Source organism: Eurypyga helias, unplaced genomic scaffold (assembly GCF_000690775.1).
Source record: "Eurypyga helias isolate BGI_N326 unplaced genomic scaffold, ASM69077v1 scaffold26293, whole genome shotgun sequence".
Taxonomy (NCBI): domain Eukaryota; kingdom Metazoa; phylum Chordata; class Aves; order Eurypygiformes; family Eurypygidae; genus Eurypyga; species Eurypyga helias.
This window is the reverse complement of record NW_010240935.1, coordinates 1-13,820: the sequence shown is the minus strand read 5'-3', so window position 1 is coordinate 13,820 and position 13,820 is coordinate 1. Positions and strand designations below refer to the sequence as shown.

The window sequence follows — 13,820 nt, the reverse complement described above, 5'->3', positions numbered from 1 at the left end:
CGTTCCGCCCCAACGCCGCGCTGCCTCGGAAGCTGCCGGGACAGCGACGCTCACCGGCGCTCCGGAATTCAACCAGCGGGGGCACAGCAGTCCCTCGCGCCTCCCTCTTCATCCCGCGTCGGACAAAGCGTCGAAACCCGTCGTGTTTGCTGGCCATGTTTTTATTTGTTTTTTGTTTTAAACAGGGGAGCCAATGATACATCCAGTATTTCAAAAAATCAGAAGGGAAAACAAATTTTCAGAAGAGCGAGATGCTACATGCTATATTTAACCTAATTTTACTCATGCTTGCTTTTTGGGGGAGGGGAATCATTCGGTAAAAACATACAGTAAAAACAAAATGTCTCACCATATAGAACTTTAACCTACAGTAATGTTGTACCTTAATTATTTCCATGCACACAACTAACGTTACAAAATCTTTGAAAAAATGAACACAATTAAGACTTCTAGGAGCATCTGATAATAAAGCAATTCCTAATCTTTTTTTTTTCTTTTCTTGTAGAGATCAAGCACCTCCAATTACAAATTCCTATACACAGTGAGTGCTTTGCTTGAAATGAAAACTAAGTAATAAAAATTGAAACAAAAAGATGTATTGGATAGCCTCAGAATAAGCCGATGTTAGTCTATATCCAGCTATGTAGGCAGTAAAACCATAGTGCTAAACACAAACCTGTATCTGAAAAGTAACTCCAAAACAAAATTAAGTTGACTTTCTATAATTACAGAAATATACTTATTTGCTAAAATAAATAAAAGTGCTGCATATTAACACTTCACTATAAAGAATGCATACCAGAGCATTTATAAATATTGACTGATTTTCAATAAGAATAGCTACTACAATAATGCTGGCTAAATAGAAGTGCATAATGAGAAGCACTATGGGTGGGTTAATGTTTTGCCACATACTGCTGTTACCTTGAGGTAGATAACACATGCGTACCAAATTCTGCATTCGTTTTCAGTTGCTGCTGGTATCATGTGTCTAAGAAATGTGTACAGTATGGAGAAAAAAAAAAAACAACCGAAGTCTGAAAGACGCACGAATGAAAAATAAAAAAAACACCCAATGTTTTGGGAAAAATAGACGTTTTCATGCAATTATGTACAGTCTCACTGTGTAAATTTCAAGGCAAGGTTCTTTTTCTGCAAAACATGGACACTGTTTTACTGAGAGAATGGGGGTTTTTTTTGTTATTTTTACTTGGTTTAGTGCATTTTTTTTTGTTACCTCCTGCGTTTTGCATTATTTTGCTCTATTCTTTAATTTTTGTGTGCAAACGACATGCCAGTTTAAAAACAAAACTAAGTCATGTATAGAAAGTAATTCTGGATTGTAAAAACAATGGTAAACAGAAAACCAAATGAAATCCATACCAAAATTACACCGTCTGATTCAAGTAAAAAAATTACTTACGCTAGTAATAAAAAAAGACAAACACATCTCATGAATATAAAAGAAATGTCTGCTGAGTGTTTTAGTTCAGATGTTTCAGAATGCTGCTGTACGTTTTGTGGGGAATCTGGGGAGAGGATTTCATAGCAGAAGGCGTTAACGTGGCCTGTATCGATTTCAGCGGCGACCCGACGGGGCTGTGGAACTGAGGAATAGCTATAGCCTCAAGCTGCTTGTTGAAGAGGAGCTCCCCACTGTTACTGAGGAAGCTCTCTTCTCTTTCCTTCTCCCCAGGCTTCCCCTCTTCTACTGGCTCAGGTTCTAGCATTTCAGCATCTTCTTTCTTACTAAAAAATTTGTCCAAATAACTGGTGTAAGTATTTTCTTTCTCGACCTGTTCGTCCTTCCTCACTTCGCAACAGAACTGGTCTATGAGGAAGCACTCCTCCCCGCTGCTTACAAACTGGCTGTCCCAAGACGTGTGGTACAGAGCCTCTAACTGTGCCAAATTAGCCATGCCTTTCTCCTGCTTCTCCCTGCTCACCGACTTTGAGATCAATCCCTTCACCTCCAGCTGAGACACCGAGCTATTCAAGTCGTTTAATTTATCAACATCAGTAGACTCGTGTTGTAAACTAAGCTGAATGGTTTCTGCTATAAAGGAATCAAAGTCAAACCCTTGATTCTTCTCCCTTTCTTTTTCAACAAGCTGCTGTGATGCTTCCTCAAGTGCTATCTGAGCTTTCACCAACCCATTCTTTTCACATTTAGACTTGCCTTTCTTATCAGACTTCTCTTTGCTCTGTTCCTTCCAGTTTGAAAGATCTATAATAAGCTTGGGCTCATAGTAATGGTTAACTTCGCTGTCTCGCCAAACCAAATTATCTAGGTATGAAGATGACCTCATTTTGTAATTACAAGTGTGACTACATTCCAGATCACAATACTTGTTTTCATGGTGGTCTGAATACTGCCAGCAAGGCTCAGTGGAGAAGTGGGTGTCAAAGGCAGGATCCTCCAGATACTTTTCACGATCTCCATCCAAATATTTGCGAGGATCTACTTGCACTTCTTCCTCATCCGTAACATCGGAAAGAGCCCTTGGATCACGCTGAACTTCATCAGCTTCATAGTTATTATGAATAGGCCAGTCATGGTCTGAAAACTGACTGTCATGGTATCTGTAAAACAATTTCCTAAGCGTTAGCAGCTAAAAACCAGTCTCCTAGCTCCCAAGACAGAGACACTTCAGTTCAGAAATTCCCTTACAGAATAATGACAATTCAACACAGATAAAGTTTTTCCTCGATCCAATCAGGTACCACATCCAGGTTTTTAATTTAATCTGGCATAAAGTAATCCTCACGTGCACATCTGAACAACTTACATCCAGATTAATGTACAATAGCTCACTCTGTTCACAGAGCTCTTCCCTAACGTGTATTTGACTGACTTTAAATGACTCCTGTAAATCAATTCACTACTATGTTAAGCATATCTAGAGATAAGAAAATCAAAACTCTCTTAATTTACAGTTTAGTTTTTAGAGGAATGTTTTGTGGGAAAAAACCCACAGAGAATAACTTCAGACTGGAGAGTCCTGAGTGCATCATCACATCCAAGTCAGCCTACTGATTTATGAACCCCATGACAATGCACTGCCTAGAAGGGGAAAGCTTGTTCTCGGGTCAGTGTAAGAAGAAACAAGCAGAAACCAAAATGATGCCCATGAAGCAACATTACTGCAAGCACAAAACCATGCAGTTATGCTACCACACCCCAGCAAGCGCTAAATTTACCTTTCCCAATTATAAATATGGCTGTGACTTTCATCCATCAGCAGAATATCATCAACCTCGTCTTCAATGTGAAAAGGATGACTTGAAATTGGCTCATCCGTTGGAAAGGAATAAATGCTCATGTAAGGATGGGACAAAGCTTCTTCTGCTGTCAATCGATCCATGGGACTAAACGTCAAAATTTGCTCCAGAAAGTCCAGCGCTAGGGAGAAGAAGTTATTATTTAGGAGGAAAATGACATTCTGGACATCTTAATGTGCAGTGCTTTGCTCTAGAGGCATGACTTTGCTTACAAGTAGCCACCTGTGAAGCTACTGCCAGCATACTGCTAGGTATGAGCTCTGTAGCCACTGGCCAGCTGTAAGAGTACGGGTCAAATCCGAGATCAATGATAATTCAACTTAGAGCAGGAAAAACACTGAGGGACAAAGCTTCAAGCTGATTCAGTATCCACCAACAGCTATCAGGAACCACTACTGTCAGTTTGGTTTGGAGACTCACTTTTAAAAACATCTGACAGACAGTTTTATACAGACTCCGTTCCAACGCTCCCTTATATTCAGAAGGCCAGGGCCTCAAAATAAAGCAATTCCGTCAGTATTCCAGGGCAAACAGCTCCGGCAGAGATTCGCAATTCTACTCCACAGATAACCACGTAGCTACCATGTAAGCAATTTTTTTCTTGATTACAGACAATCCTTCTTCAGAGAAGGCAGAGATTCTTCTACCAAACTTGCTTTTAAGTCACACACATGCTCCAGAGAATTGTCCAGTACTCTCTTATTTTGAAGTGCAGGAAGTATTGCCTTCTGAATTACTTACCTTCAGGACTGATGCCTGGAAGCAACTGAGTTAAAGGTTTGTGTGGCTCAGTCATATCGTTTCTAATGTAAACTGGAATTACGTTGAGAAGCTCCTGACGGTCCTCCTCGTGTACAACAGGAATTGATTCTAGGATCAACTGCATCTGTTCAAGTTCGTGTGCACCTAAGCACCAAGAGAAAATACAAGCTGCTGTTTCAAACACTTCCGACCCCTCTATGTGAAAGGCATGTCAGATTTTTGTGCTCTGAGCAGCTATTTTCAGAGGACCATTATCTCCTACAACAGAAGAAAGGCTGAAGTTCTGAATTCGAACGATAATAAATCTGAAGAGCTCTCAAAAACGCTGTAGCGTGCGAAAAATTACAGAGCTGCTACACACAGATAACGCAACCCAAGCTTAAGCTTTTGCAAGGGTGTTTTCACCATGGATGAGGTACTCCACAGCAACGTTCTTCCTTCCTGAGGTAGGCTATACACTGCATTCCTCTCCCCCAACTGATCCACCTAACAAATTCAACATTTGACCTCACTTTGAATTATGTGTCCCTTATTAATAAACCAGTAGTGGTTTAGGTCTGCAGGAGGTCTTACAGGCCATAACCATTTGTAACAATATTCTACTCTGAAACCCTGTCATACTGCCAGGAGCAAGACAAAAAAAAACCCCAAAACACCTGCCAGTTAAGCTGTGTCAATTAATTTAGGGCAAAAAAGTACTTGATTATGATTGAAATTACAGTGCACTCTTAGAACGATCTGAAGTTTCTCTGTAAGGGAACTACAAGAGCCTACACAGCAGGTGAATTCTGAATAATGAGCAGCATCTGTATTCAGTACCAGTGGAACTGGTTTCTGGGGCTGGAGCACCCAGAAACACAGCTCGTCTACCTCCCCTTACCCTTCAGCTCCAAGCAGCACCCTAGAGATCCAACCAGCAGATGAAGCTACACAGATTATTTGCACGCCAGTGTTTCGGTGACATTAAATACAAAAATAAGCGGGGCCAGGATAAGACTGTACCATTTCAAAAATCTAGGTGTTATCAGTCTGCATGAGCCTGTGCTGGACATCCTACCGCACTTCTGCTCGATGACTTAAAGACAAGCAGGGGCAGAGTCTTCAAACCTGACCAAAACCTACGTTCCCCAACCGAATCCATCCTGCCTCGTGTTAACTTACTTGCTAGACTAAAAAAGCTCTTTTGTCCTCCTACTTGAAATTACTTTATACAATCTATCAGATGTTATACTGTCTGCGATTTGCTGGAAAACAGCTTCTACTGCATCATTATTTCCTATCCAATCCATCCTAAAATTAATCAGCTGTCTTTCCACTATAAATGAGTATTTTGAAATATTTATTTATAAGAAAAAATTACTGGAATTGTTCAGAACAGCTATGGAATTCCTCTGCCTCAACTTCCCTCCCTCCAACCAGGAATACTGCAATTTTAACCTGCGTCAGCTTTCCAGACAGCAGGATTCCTGAGGGATGGCTCAGAAGTAGACAGGAAGTTGCGAATTAAGCAAACCAAGCCATCCAAACAACTTTTTGCCCAAGAATTTTATTCAGAGTCTCTGGACAGGCTAATTGTCCTATCTCCAACCACCTTCACCTTCCAAATGCATGACATTAAGAAGTCCACTCTTCAGATCAGAAAACTGTGGCAGGGCTACGTTACCAGAGGGACGCATCCACATCTAAAAATATTTTTCTAGGTGCCTACCCAATGTAATTAGGGCACATAAATGGGCCTACAAAATTATGATTTTGGTTACCGAGTTTAAAAAAAAAATTGTAACTCGCTACACAGATAATAGACAAATAAAAACCTGGCAAATACCAGTGCTACTCAAAAAAAAAAAAGCCAAAACGCTAGCAAGTTACAGTCAATCGATGCTGAAATCCACAGACTTTCTCCCACTATTTCACTCTTTTCCAGCAGAGGCGCTTGACGCAATGGAAACCTGATAAATCTCTTATCAGCCCAGCATTTCACACACTGGGGACATTCCTCCAGGAGCTAGCAACTCAGAGTTAGCAACTCACTGCAAGTTAAGAAAAGCCTCTTTGCATATTAATCACCGATTCCTACAAGATAATGGTTTTAAGGTGACAATACTCCATTAATGGTACGTAGCGGGGAAAAGCTCCGTTTCATTACCGTGTCGCACAAAGCTAAGAATTACTGCAGAGGTGTGCTTAGTCCCCACGTATCTAGGGGAATGTGAACTTTGAAATGCCAGCTCAGTTCTCAGAGGCTTTATCTGTATTACCCCAGCAACTCAGACCAACAGGAGCAAATCCAAGAGCCGGCTCGAACAAGACAGCTGCTGCTGAGGCCCCAGGGTGCACACAAAAATCAGCATTTTGGGGGTTTACTCTAGACTAGCTCATCTGCTCCCGAGGACTGAAAGCCTGTCAGCAGGTGGAGCACAGCGGTGATCTCCTGCAGTGCAAACGGCAGTTTCCTTTTATCTAAAAGGACTCGAGTTTGTGCACTGAGCTAAATCAGCAGTGTGGTACAGGATGGCTGTCGAGAGATTTGCTTAGAAAAAACAGCTCCCGAGACCAGAACACTGCTTCCTACCTTACCAGGAACGCTTGGAAGTTACACATCTCCTTGGCGTGCCACGCTAAATTTTAAGTCTTAAGAGTCCTCCCTATAGCATTGAAACAAAGGTCAGGTCAAAACAGTCTGTAGGCAACAAAAAATTGGGAACGGGGGAAAAAAAACTCTCTCAATCATGATTTAAAATATAAAGAAGGGATTAGGTTGACTATATTAGGGAAAAAGAAATCTTTGAATGCGATACTCAGGGCATTAATAATCCTCAAATACTCCCTGGACACATCAATTCAGTAATAGACATGTATTTAGAACACTTCCTAGGCATCCAATAGATTTAGCTTAGCCTAATTACAGACAGTTTTACCATATATGAGTACTAAATTAAACTGTGATATTTATCTAAATACACACTGGTACCAGTAAGAAAACTGGAACTTCTGCTTTACAAATGCATCCATTTAGAGATGGCTTATAACACTGCATAACAATATAGCAAATTATGACAGCCAGCAGCTACTGTTATTAGCTGTGAGAACCGACCTTTTGTAGGAAGATAATCAAGCAGTACCACTCCTTTTCGGAACACACGCACACATTTTCACTCTACCTACCTGCAAAGAGGGTTTTCCCAGTCAGCATTTCAGCAAAGATGCAACCTGCAGCCCACATGTCAATGGCTTTAGTGTAGTTGTTAGGAGAAAGCAAGAGACGGGGCGATCTGTACCATTTAGTAACCAATCCTTCAGAAAGATGGCCCTAATGGATTAAAAACAACAAAGCTTACTTAGATTTTTAAGAGGTATGGGGTTTTTAATTACCTGTTTCTTATCTTTTAATGCACTACTACAGGAGTTTTTGGTCTCAAGGACCTCGACCTTTCCAAAATGGAACAGCACTGTCTTTTAGGAGTGAACAGCAAAAACATGGAAGTACGACACTATTTATTAGTAAAATGAGGTACTGCAGCAAAACCTTCTTATTCCCAGATGCCAAATAAATGCAGAGATAATAACGAACACTCTTGATAAAGATCATCTAGACCAGCACGACAGTAGCTCTCCATCAATCCCAGGAAGCAGCCACATTTGCCCACTATGAATGCATCCCTTAAGCTTATCTAAGGAGTCCACAGCTATGCCTCTAAATTTTGCACTTAATCTCAAGTTCTTTACTGACTGTTAAAAATCTGCTTTTCTGAACACATGTAGTAAAACCCACAAGTTTTATTTTTTGCTTGCAACAGTCCTATCTGAGACAAAACATCCAGAAACCCATTTTACTCTATTTGCGAGCCCTCCAGTCCTCCTGTGATCCCCAACACGATACCCCACCTGCTAACAAAGCCTTCTACAGGCTACCTCCCTCTGGGAAAGGGAGAAAGATGCTACTTCAAGAGGGCATGGTTGTCAATGTCTCACTCAGTATTCCCACTCTTCACATACCTTGTGGGAATAATGAGGATCCATGATTCGTGCAAGACCGAAGTCACCAATCTTCAGCACCAAGTCTTCAGTATTAATGAAAAGATTAGCTGGTTTGAGATCTCTATGCAGAACATTTGCAGAGTGAATATACTTGAGCCCACGTAGCAGCTGGTACATGAAAAGTCTGGCATGGTCTTCCAGTAAGGGGCCTTGCTCTAGCAGATTAGCCAGATCCGTCTCCATGTATTCCTGGACAATGTAAACACAGTTCAATTCTGTAAGGGAGCCCACGTCATCTGTTAACTGGCTTCCACTAGGACCAAGAATTTCAAATACTTTGACAATGTTATCGTGGTCAAGTCTTCTAATAATTTTGATCTCACGTAGAGCATGTTTAACACTCTGGGGATCTGTAAGGACAATTTTCTTGACAGCCACTCTTTTGTCACAGTCATTGTCGACAGCAGAAAAAACTAAGCCATTTCCACCACAGCCCAGTGGTTTTAAGTCCATATACCGAGAGCCCAGATCAAAACCATGAATGTTCATGAGACTTTCAAATTTTTCTGCCATTTTTAAATTCTTTACGCTTCTTTTCCTCACACTACTAAGCTTCTGTAAACACACGGAGACGCTTCCACCGGTATCTGAAGGAAAGGTCTTGCAGAAAGGGAGAAGAAACACTTGGCTTTGACTGCAAGATGGTTTCTTGACACTCTCATTTCATGATGAGCCAGCCAGGCCTGTTGTGTCCCCTTGAATTTAGAGCCCGTAAGCTCTAGAACTCAAACCGAGCATAAGATAGAAAGATTGCAGCATTCATAGTTCAAGAAAGGTGCAGCATTTCTGCAGACATTAAAGAAAATACTCACAAGAAACTCAAACGGAATGAAATGACATACTATGCACTCAGCTCTACTGTGCTAAACTGGTTAACATTTAACAAAAATGTGAATAAATATGCACATAATAGGCTTCTATTAACATCCTCCTCCTCACAGTGCAGATACATTCAGTGTTGGACTGGTCCTGAGCAGCGTCATTCTACGGTGCTGGTAAGCACTTTTTTTTTTTCCTTCTTCCTCTTTCTTCTCTCCTTTGTTTACAGTCTAGTTAAACAGGAAACTGGCAGCTCTTGATTTACAAAAGATGCCTTCTGTTAATGATCAGGTGGCTCCAGCTCACCACAATCACAATCAAAGCTACCATCCATTTTACTCCGTGACAACCTGAAAAGGAGAGAAAAATAACATCAGTATTCCAGCACACGCAGAAGTCTTCCTCCTCCCTCAACTCCTCAGGCTGTCCTAAATAAACAACGTCTTTCCTGTCGCGTTACCAAATAAGAAACCATCACAAAACCTAAACTCACTAGAAATGACATGTACTTTTCAAACCTGTGGAGGAAATCTGACGACAGTCACCCACCAGCATTTCCACACACGTATTGTGAAAGTTTTAGATATAACCTATGTAGGATGTAAGGCACGCAATGAAAAATCCTACGGAATCTTAATAAAGAAGGGAATATCACAGAAAAATTGGGAGTTTTCCCAATACAGCACTTAAGAGATCAGTCAAAACCAGCAATATGCTGCACTTCAGTCACTGAATTTTGGAATAATTCTTTCCACTGAACTTTTACTGAAAAACAAAAATCAGGATTTTAACTATTTCATCATCGAAAAGAGATGACTGCGTACCATTCACCAAAAAGTTCTGTGCACTCCCAGTATTTACTGGCTTTCCAGAATACACAGCACACATCCCATGCCACTTATAAAGCTTAAATCCTTGTGATTTTTGGATGAAGTTTGCCAACATCTCAAATGGTAGTTCTGCCTCTTTAGATTCATTGTTACAGGAATCATAGGGCTAATTCCTACAAATATTACTACTTCATCATTTCTACGCTTACCCATCCTGGATCAAAACTAGCAGCGAGAACATTTTACACAGGAACTGATATATTCTATAGCCGTTTCCCCTAACATATGGGCACTTTCAGACATCATTTATTCTTTAATAGTCTAACGAATGCAACTACTATTTAGGAAAACAAAAGTGGCGATTTTCTCAGCAAGCTTCCCCTGACGGCAGCAGCAGAACGCAGTCATAAAGACCATATGTTGCATTTTTGCACAACATCATCGTTTCTTTTAAAAGCTCAAAGATGCCGTGAAGAGTCAAAAGGTGTAGGTTACACTGTGGTAAGGTTTGGGCAATCCCATCACGAGAAACTCCTATGTTCTTCCCCAACAACTATAGGTCACATCAGACCACTAAATGCCTTCTCTTTGATCTCAGATTAACACACGTCAGGCCAGCTCTTCACCCAGCTCTAAATAAACGTAAAGTTCCGTAAAGTTCCCCAAACCATCCCAACACTTTAGCATTATTTGTGTGAGTGCTTTCCCTTAAAACTGTGCTAGCACTTCACTGAGACAACTGGGACCAAGCCAAACAAGACTCCCCACTCCTAAACCGGCAGCAGGAGCAGCTGACAAATTAACATAGTCTTAAATAATGGCCTCGATTCACTAAAATAATCAGAATTGCAAGCAGAAAAAGAAGGCAGACACGATGGCAAACAGAAACAAGACTGTTTCAACCCATTTAAACATTACCATTCCTCAGGCTGAAGCTGACTGCCACCAAGACACACAGCCCCAGTGCCCTGGCTGGCTCCCTCCTGCCACACACCACCTGCCTCCAGGTATCTGTACAGCAACGCGACAAACACAGGACAAAAGCAAGGCAACACATGCTATCCTCTCCTGCAGCTTTTTTGTTAAATAAAGATCACCAAATGTAGTACTTCTACACCCAAAATCGTTGAGCTGCCCTCCACCGGTGTGGTGCCATACCCTGCCAGAAGGGTGATCTTCACAGCTTTCTTACTCAGCACGTGTAACTACCGCCTTGAGGCTCCCTTCTTTGCATACTGCCACGAGTCCTAATTTTAGACAGTGTTTTACAAGGGTTATTATAACCTCAGTACAAACATAATGAGGCAACACTCTTATTTTTCCCCAAACTATCTTGAATTGTATCACTATTAAGACATCAGCGCAAGGACCCTTCTTATAACACGCATGACTTTACTGAAAGAACAAACAAAATTTACCCTAGAGTTCATCAGTATAGCATCAGTGCCTATCCAATTCGTTGTTTACAATTACAAAATGCAGCTGCCTAGCCTCTTGATTTTTAACTTTTTTTTGAACATAAAATACCCTGTCACTCACGCTCACCACTTTCAGGTTCACTCATTCTGAGCTGCTGCCTGTCAACAACGTTTACATCACCCCAGTCCATTTCCCTTTCATTCCCCATCCCCACAAAAAATACTGTTATAGAAATTCATGTCTGTAGCTTATACTAACACTTTACATTTCACGTTAACTCAAGTCCAAGGCCTCTGTTCAAATACCCTGCAATAAACCCTATTTTATGTCCTTGGGACCATCTCAACCCAGTTGTATTCTTCTCCATAATTAGGCCTATTGTTTCACGCTGCTGATGTCTTCAATATGCAGCCATACCCAATCGGTTTGCACCAGCTGGGTGACACATCTGGAACCTCTCTTTTAGCTAGTTCTATTAAACAGCACAGGAAGAGAGTTGAGACGATGTCCATGGGTCGCCAGGAGCGAGATTTGCCAATCTCTTCACCGTAACTCAGATCTTACTGCCATGACTAAATGAAGGCTGTAGCAGAACTACAACAGGAAAGCAGCAATGACATTACTCCTTCAAGTAGAAAGGGAGCTATGGCCCGCTTGCTTACTGAAGGAGTCCCAAAATTGTCATTCTGCATCTCAGCTTATACTATATCCTTCCTCCAGGTAGCCACTAATTACAACATCTTCAGAAGGCAGGTCATGATTTTCAGAGTCAGAGTGATTTTGCTAAGAAAACAAATGTTGACAACACAGGCAACCCACTGGAGCCTTCAGTTTGACCTGATCCTGCTACAAACTTGCTCTGTGACTATCAGCAAGTGACTGAATCCAAGAGCCACCAAAAACACCGTGCCCAGCTATCATTCAGAACAGGAGCCAGTCCTAGGAAGCTGGTAGATAGGCTGCCTCCCGGTCAAACAGATACAGCGCCCCCCCTGAGTACGGTGAGGACTTGCACAGTAATCAACTAGGAGAAATCAAGCCTTTTCTCAAGCCATGATGAGTACAAAGTTAATAAATTTTCCTCTTTGCATTTTACAGTTGGTTTTATCTTTGGAAAATAACGAGATCGGTTTTTTAAAACACTAATACGTACAAAGAGCGACACCAACATCCATAAAGTTTATACATTTTCGGTTTCAATGAAAGCCATAGCCATCAGTCCAACCCTGCCTTGAAAATACATGCTAAATAAACAAAAATGACAAACTTCTCCTCAGTTGTGTAACATGCTCTAGCCACTTGATGGACTACAGTACAAAAAAGGTGCGTTTATCACCCCAATTTGTGCTGAATAGGCTATTCACCCAGGCACTGATGGTTTCATTTAGGCTGTCACCTTTCCAAGCCGTTTTTAAGCGGTACTTTTATTCCTTCCTCCCACAAAGTTTAAAGAGGGAAACAAAAAGATACTGGTTTCCTAAGCGGTTTACAACTATGCTTTTAAAAGGGATCAGTTCTCCAGAGAGGGCAACAGAAGTGATCCACAGAGGGTCTGTCAGCTTTGAAATCATTCCTAGCGCTGGCAGACACCGCCACACAGGACCAGCTTCATGCATTATGCAAGCAGCCCCTTCAATTCCTGCTCATCTTCTGCACGTGGATTTATCACAGCTTTCAGGAAACAGGATGTACACTGAAACACAGTCAAACAGGAGACATTTACTTTTTGAGAAATGCAAATAAGACGGAAAGATACCAGTTAATTTGATTGTGCAGCCCACAGTGATCAAATCTTTACTCACAAGACAAAGACCAAGAATGACTAATGACATATTATACAACCTGCTAAGTACTATCCCTCTGACTATAAAAATACAGGGCAGAGAAGTATTTTTTTTAGATCAGCCACGTTGCAGTCGGTAGGCAGAGTGAGTCATCGTCCAACTCATGGAACTGCCGCTTTTCTACAGCCTCCCACTCGCTCCCCACGCTGTTTAGGGAACTTGGCGCTGGCAGTCAGCAAATGTTACTATTAGTTTATAAATCTTCTGAAGGTTCTGCAAAAGCATACAAAAAAAAAAAAGAAATCTACTGCGTTTTTCTGGATCATAAACAAAAAAACGGTTCAGCCATCCTTTTGGGTAATTCAGTGAAAACTCACCGCTGAAGAAGGCGAGCATCAGCTAACCCCAGCTTTCCGCACCTCGGCAGATGTGCTACCGTCTGCTGGTCCACAGAACGGTTAAGCAGCCAAGAGTGAACCGAAGGCAAAGCCTGAGCCCCAGTGAGAGGCTGAAAGCTCCTAGTTCAGCTCTACAGCACACGTTTTCTGAACCCGACTATCGAACTGAAACCGACCTCTATTTTAAGCCACCGCTTTCTGGAATCTGTCAGTGGTTTCTAAACACATCATGCTACCGCTATTTTTATGCACACACGCACATACGTGTAGATATATAAAGCTTGCTGGCAACGGGGCTTTTATCAGCGCTTGCCCTGGCCATATGACAACACGCTTCCTTCATCCACGACACAGTTAACTTAGCCGATGTCGGACTGAACCAAAATGGCACTGAATTGGCCAGAAAGAGAGATGTCCGTCATGCAGAAGCCAAGTGCACGCATCCTGCCTGCCCACCCAAGGGCACCTATTCTTCCACACCCCGAAAC

At 41.7% G+C, this 13,820-nt stretch overlaps 1 protein-coding gene across 1 annotated transcript; it reads right to left on the bottom strand.

Moving 5' to 3' along the window:
• Positions 1-145: 145 nt before the first annotated feature.
• MAPK6 (mitogen-activated protein kinase 6) lies at positions 146-9,248 on the bottom strand. Its single transcript, XM_010148602.1, has 5 exons — positions 8,041-9,248; positions 7,210-7,354; positions 4,024-4,188; positions 3,202-3,403; positions 146-2,583 (listed from the first exon to the last, which is right to left on the bottom strand). Exons 1-5 carry the CDS (start codon positions 8,593-8,595, stop codon positions 1,485-1,487), a joined length of 2,166 nt encoding a protein of 721 aa, XP_010146904.1. The 5' UTR covers positions 8,596-9,248; the 3' UTR covers positions 146-1,484.
• Positions 9,249-13,820: the final 4,572 nt, after the last annotated feature.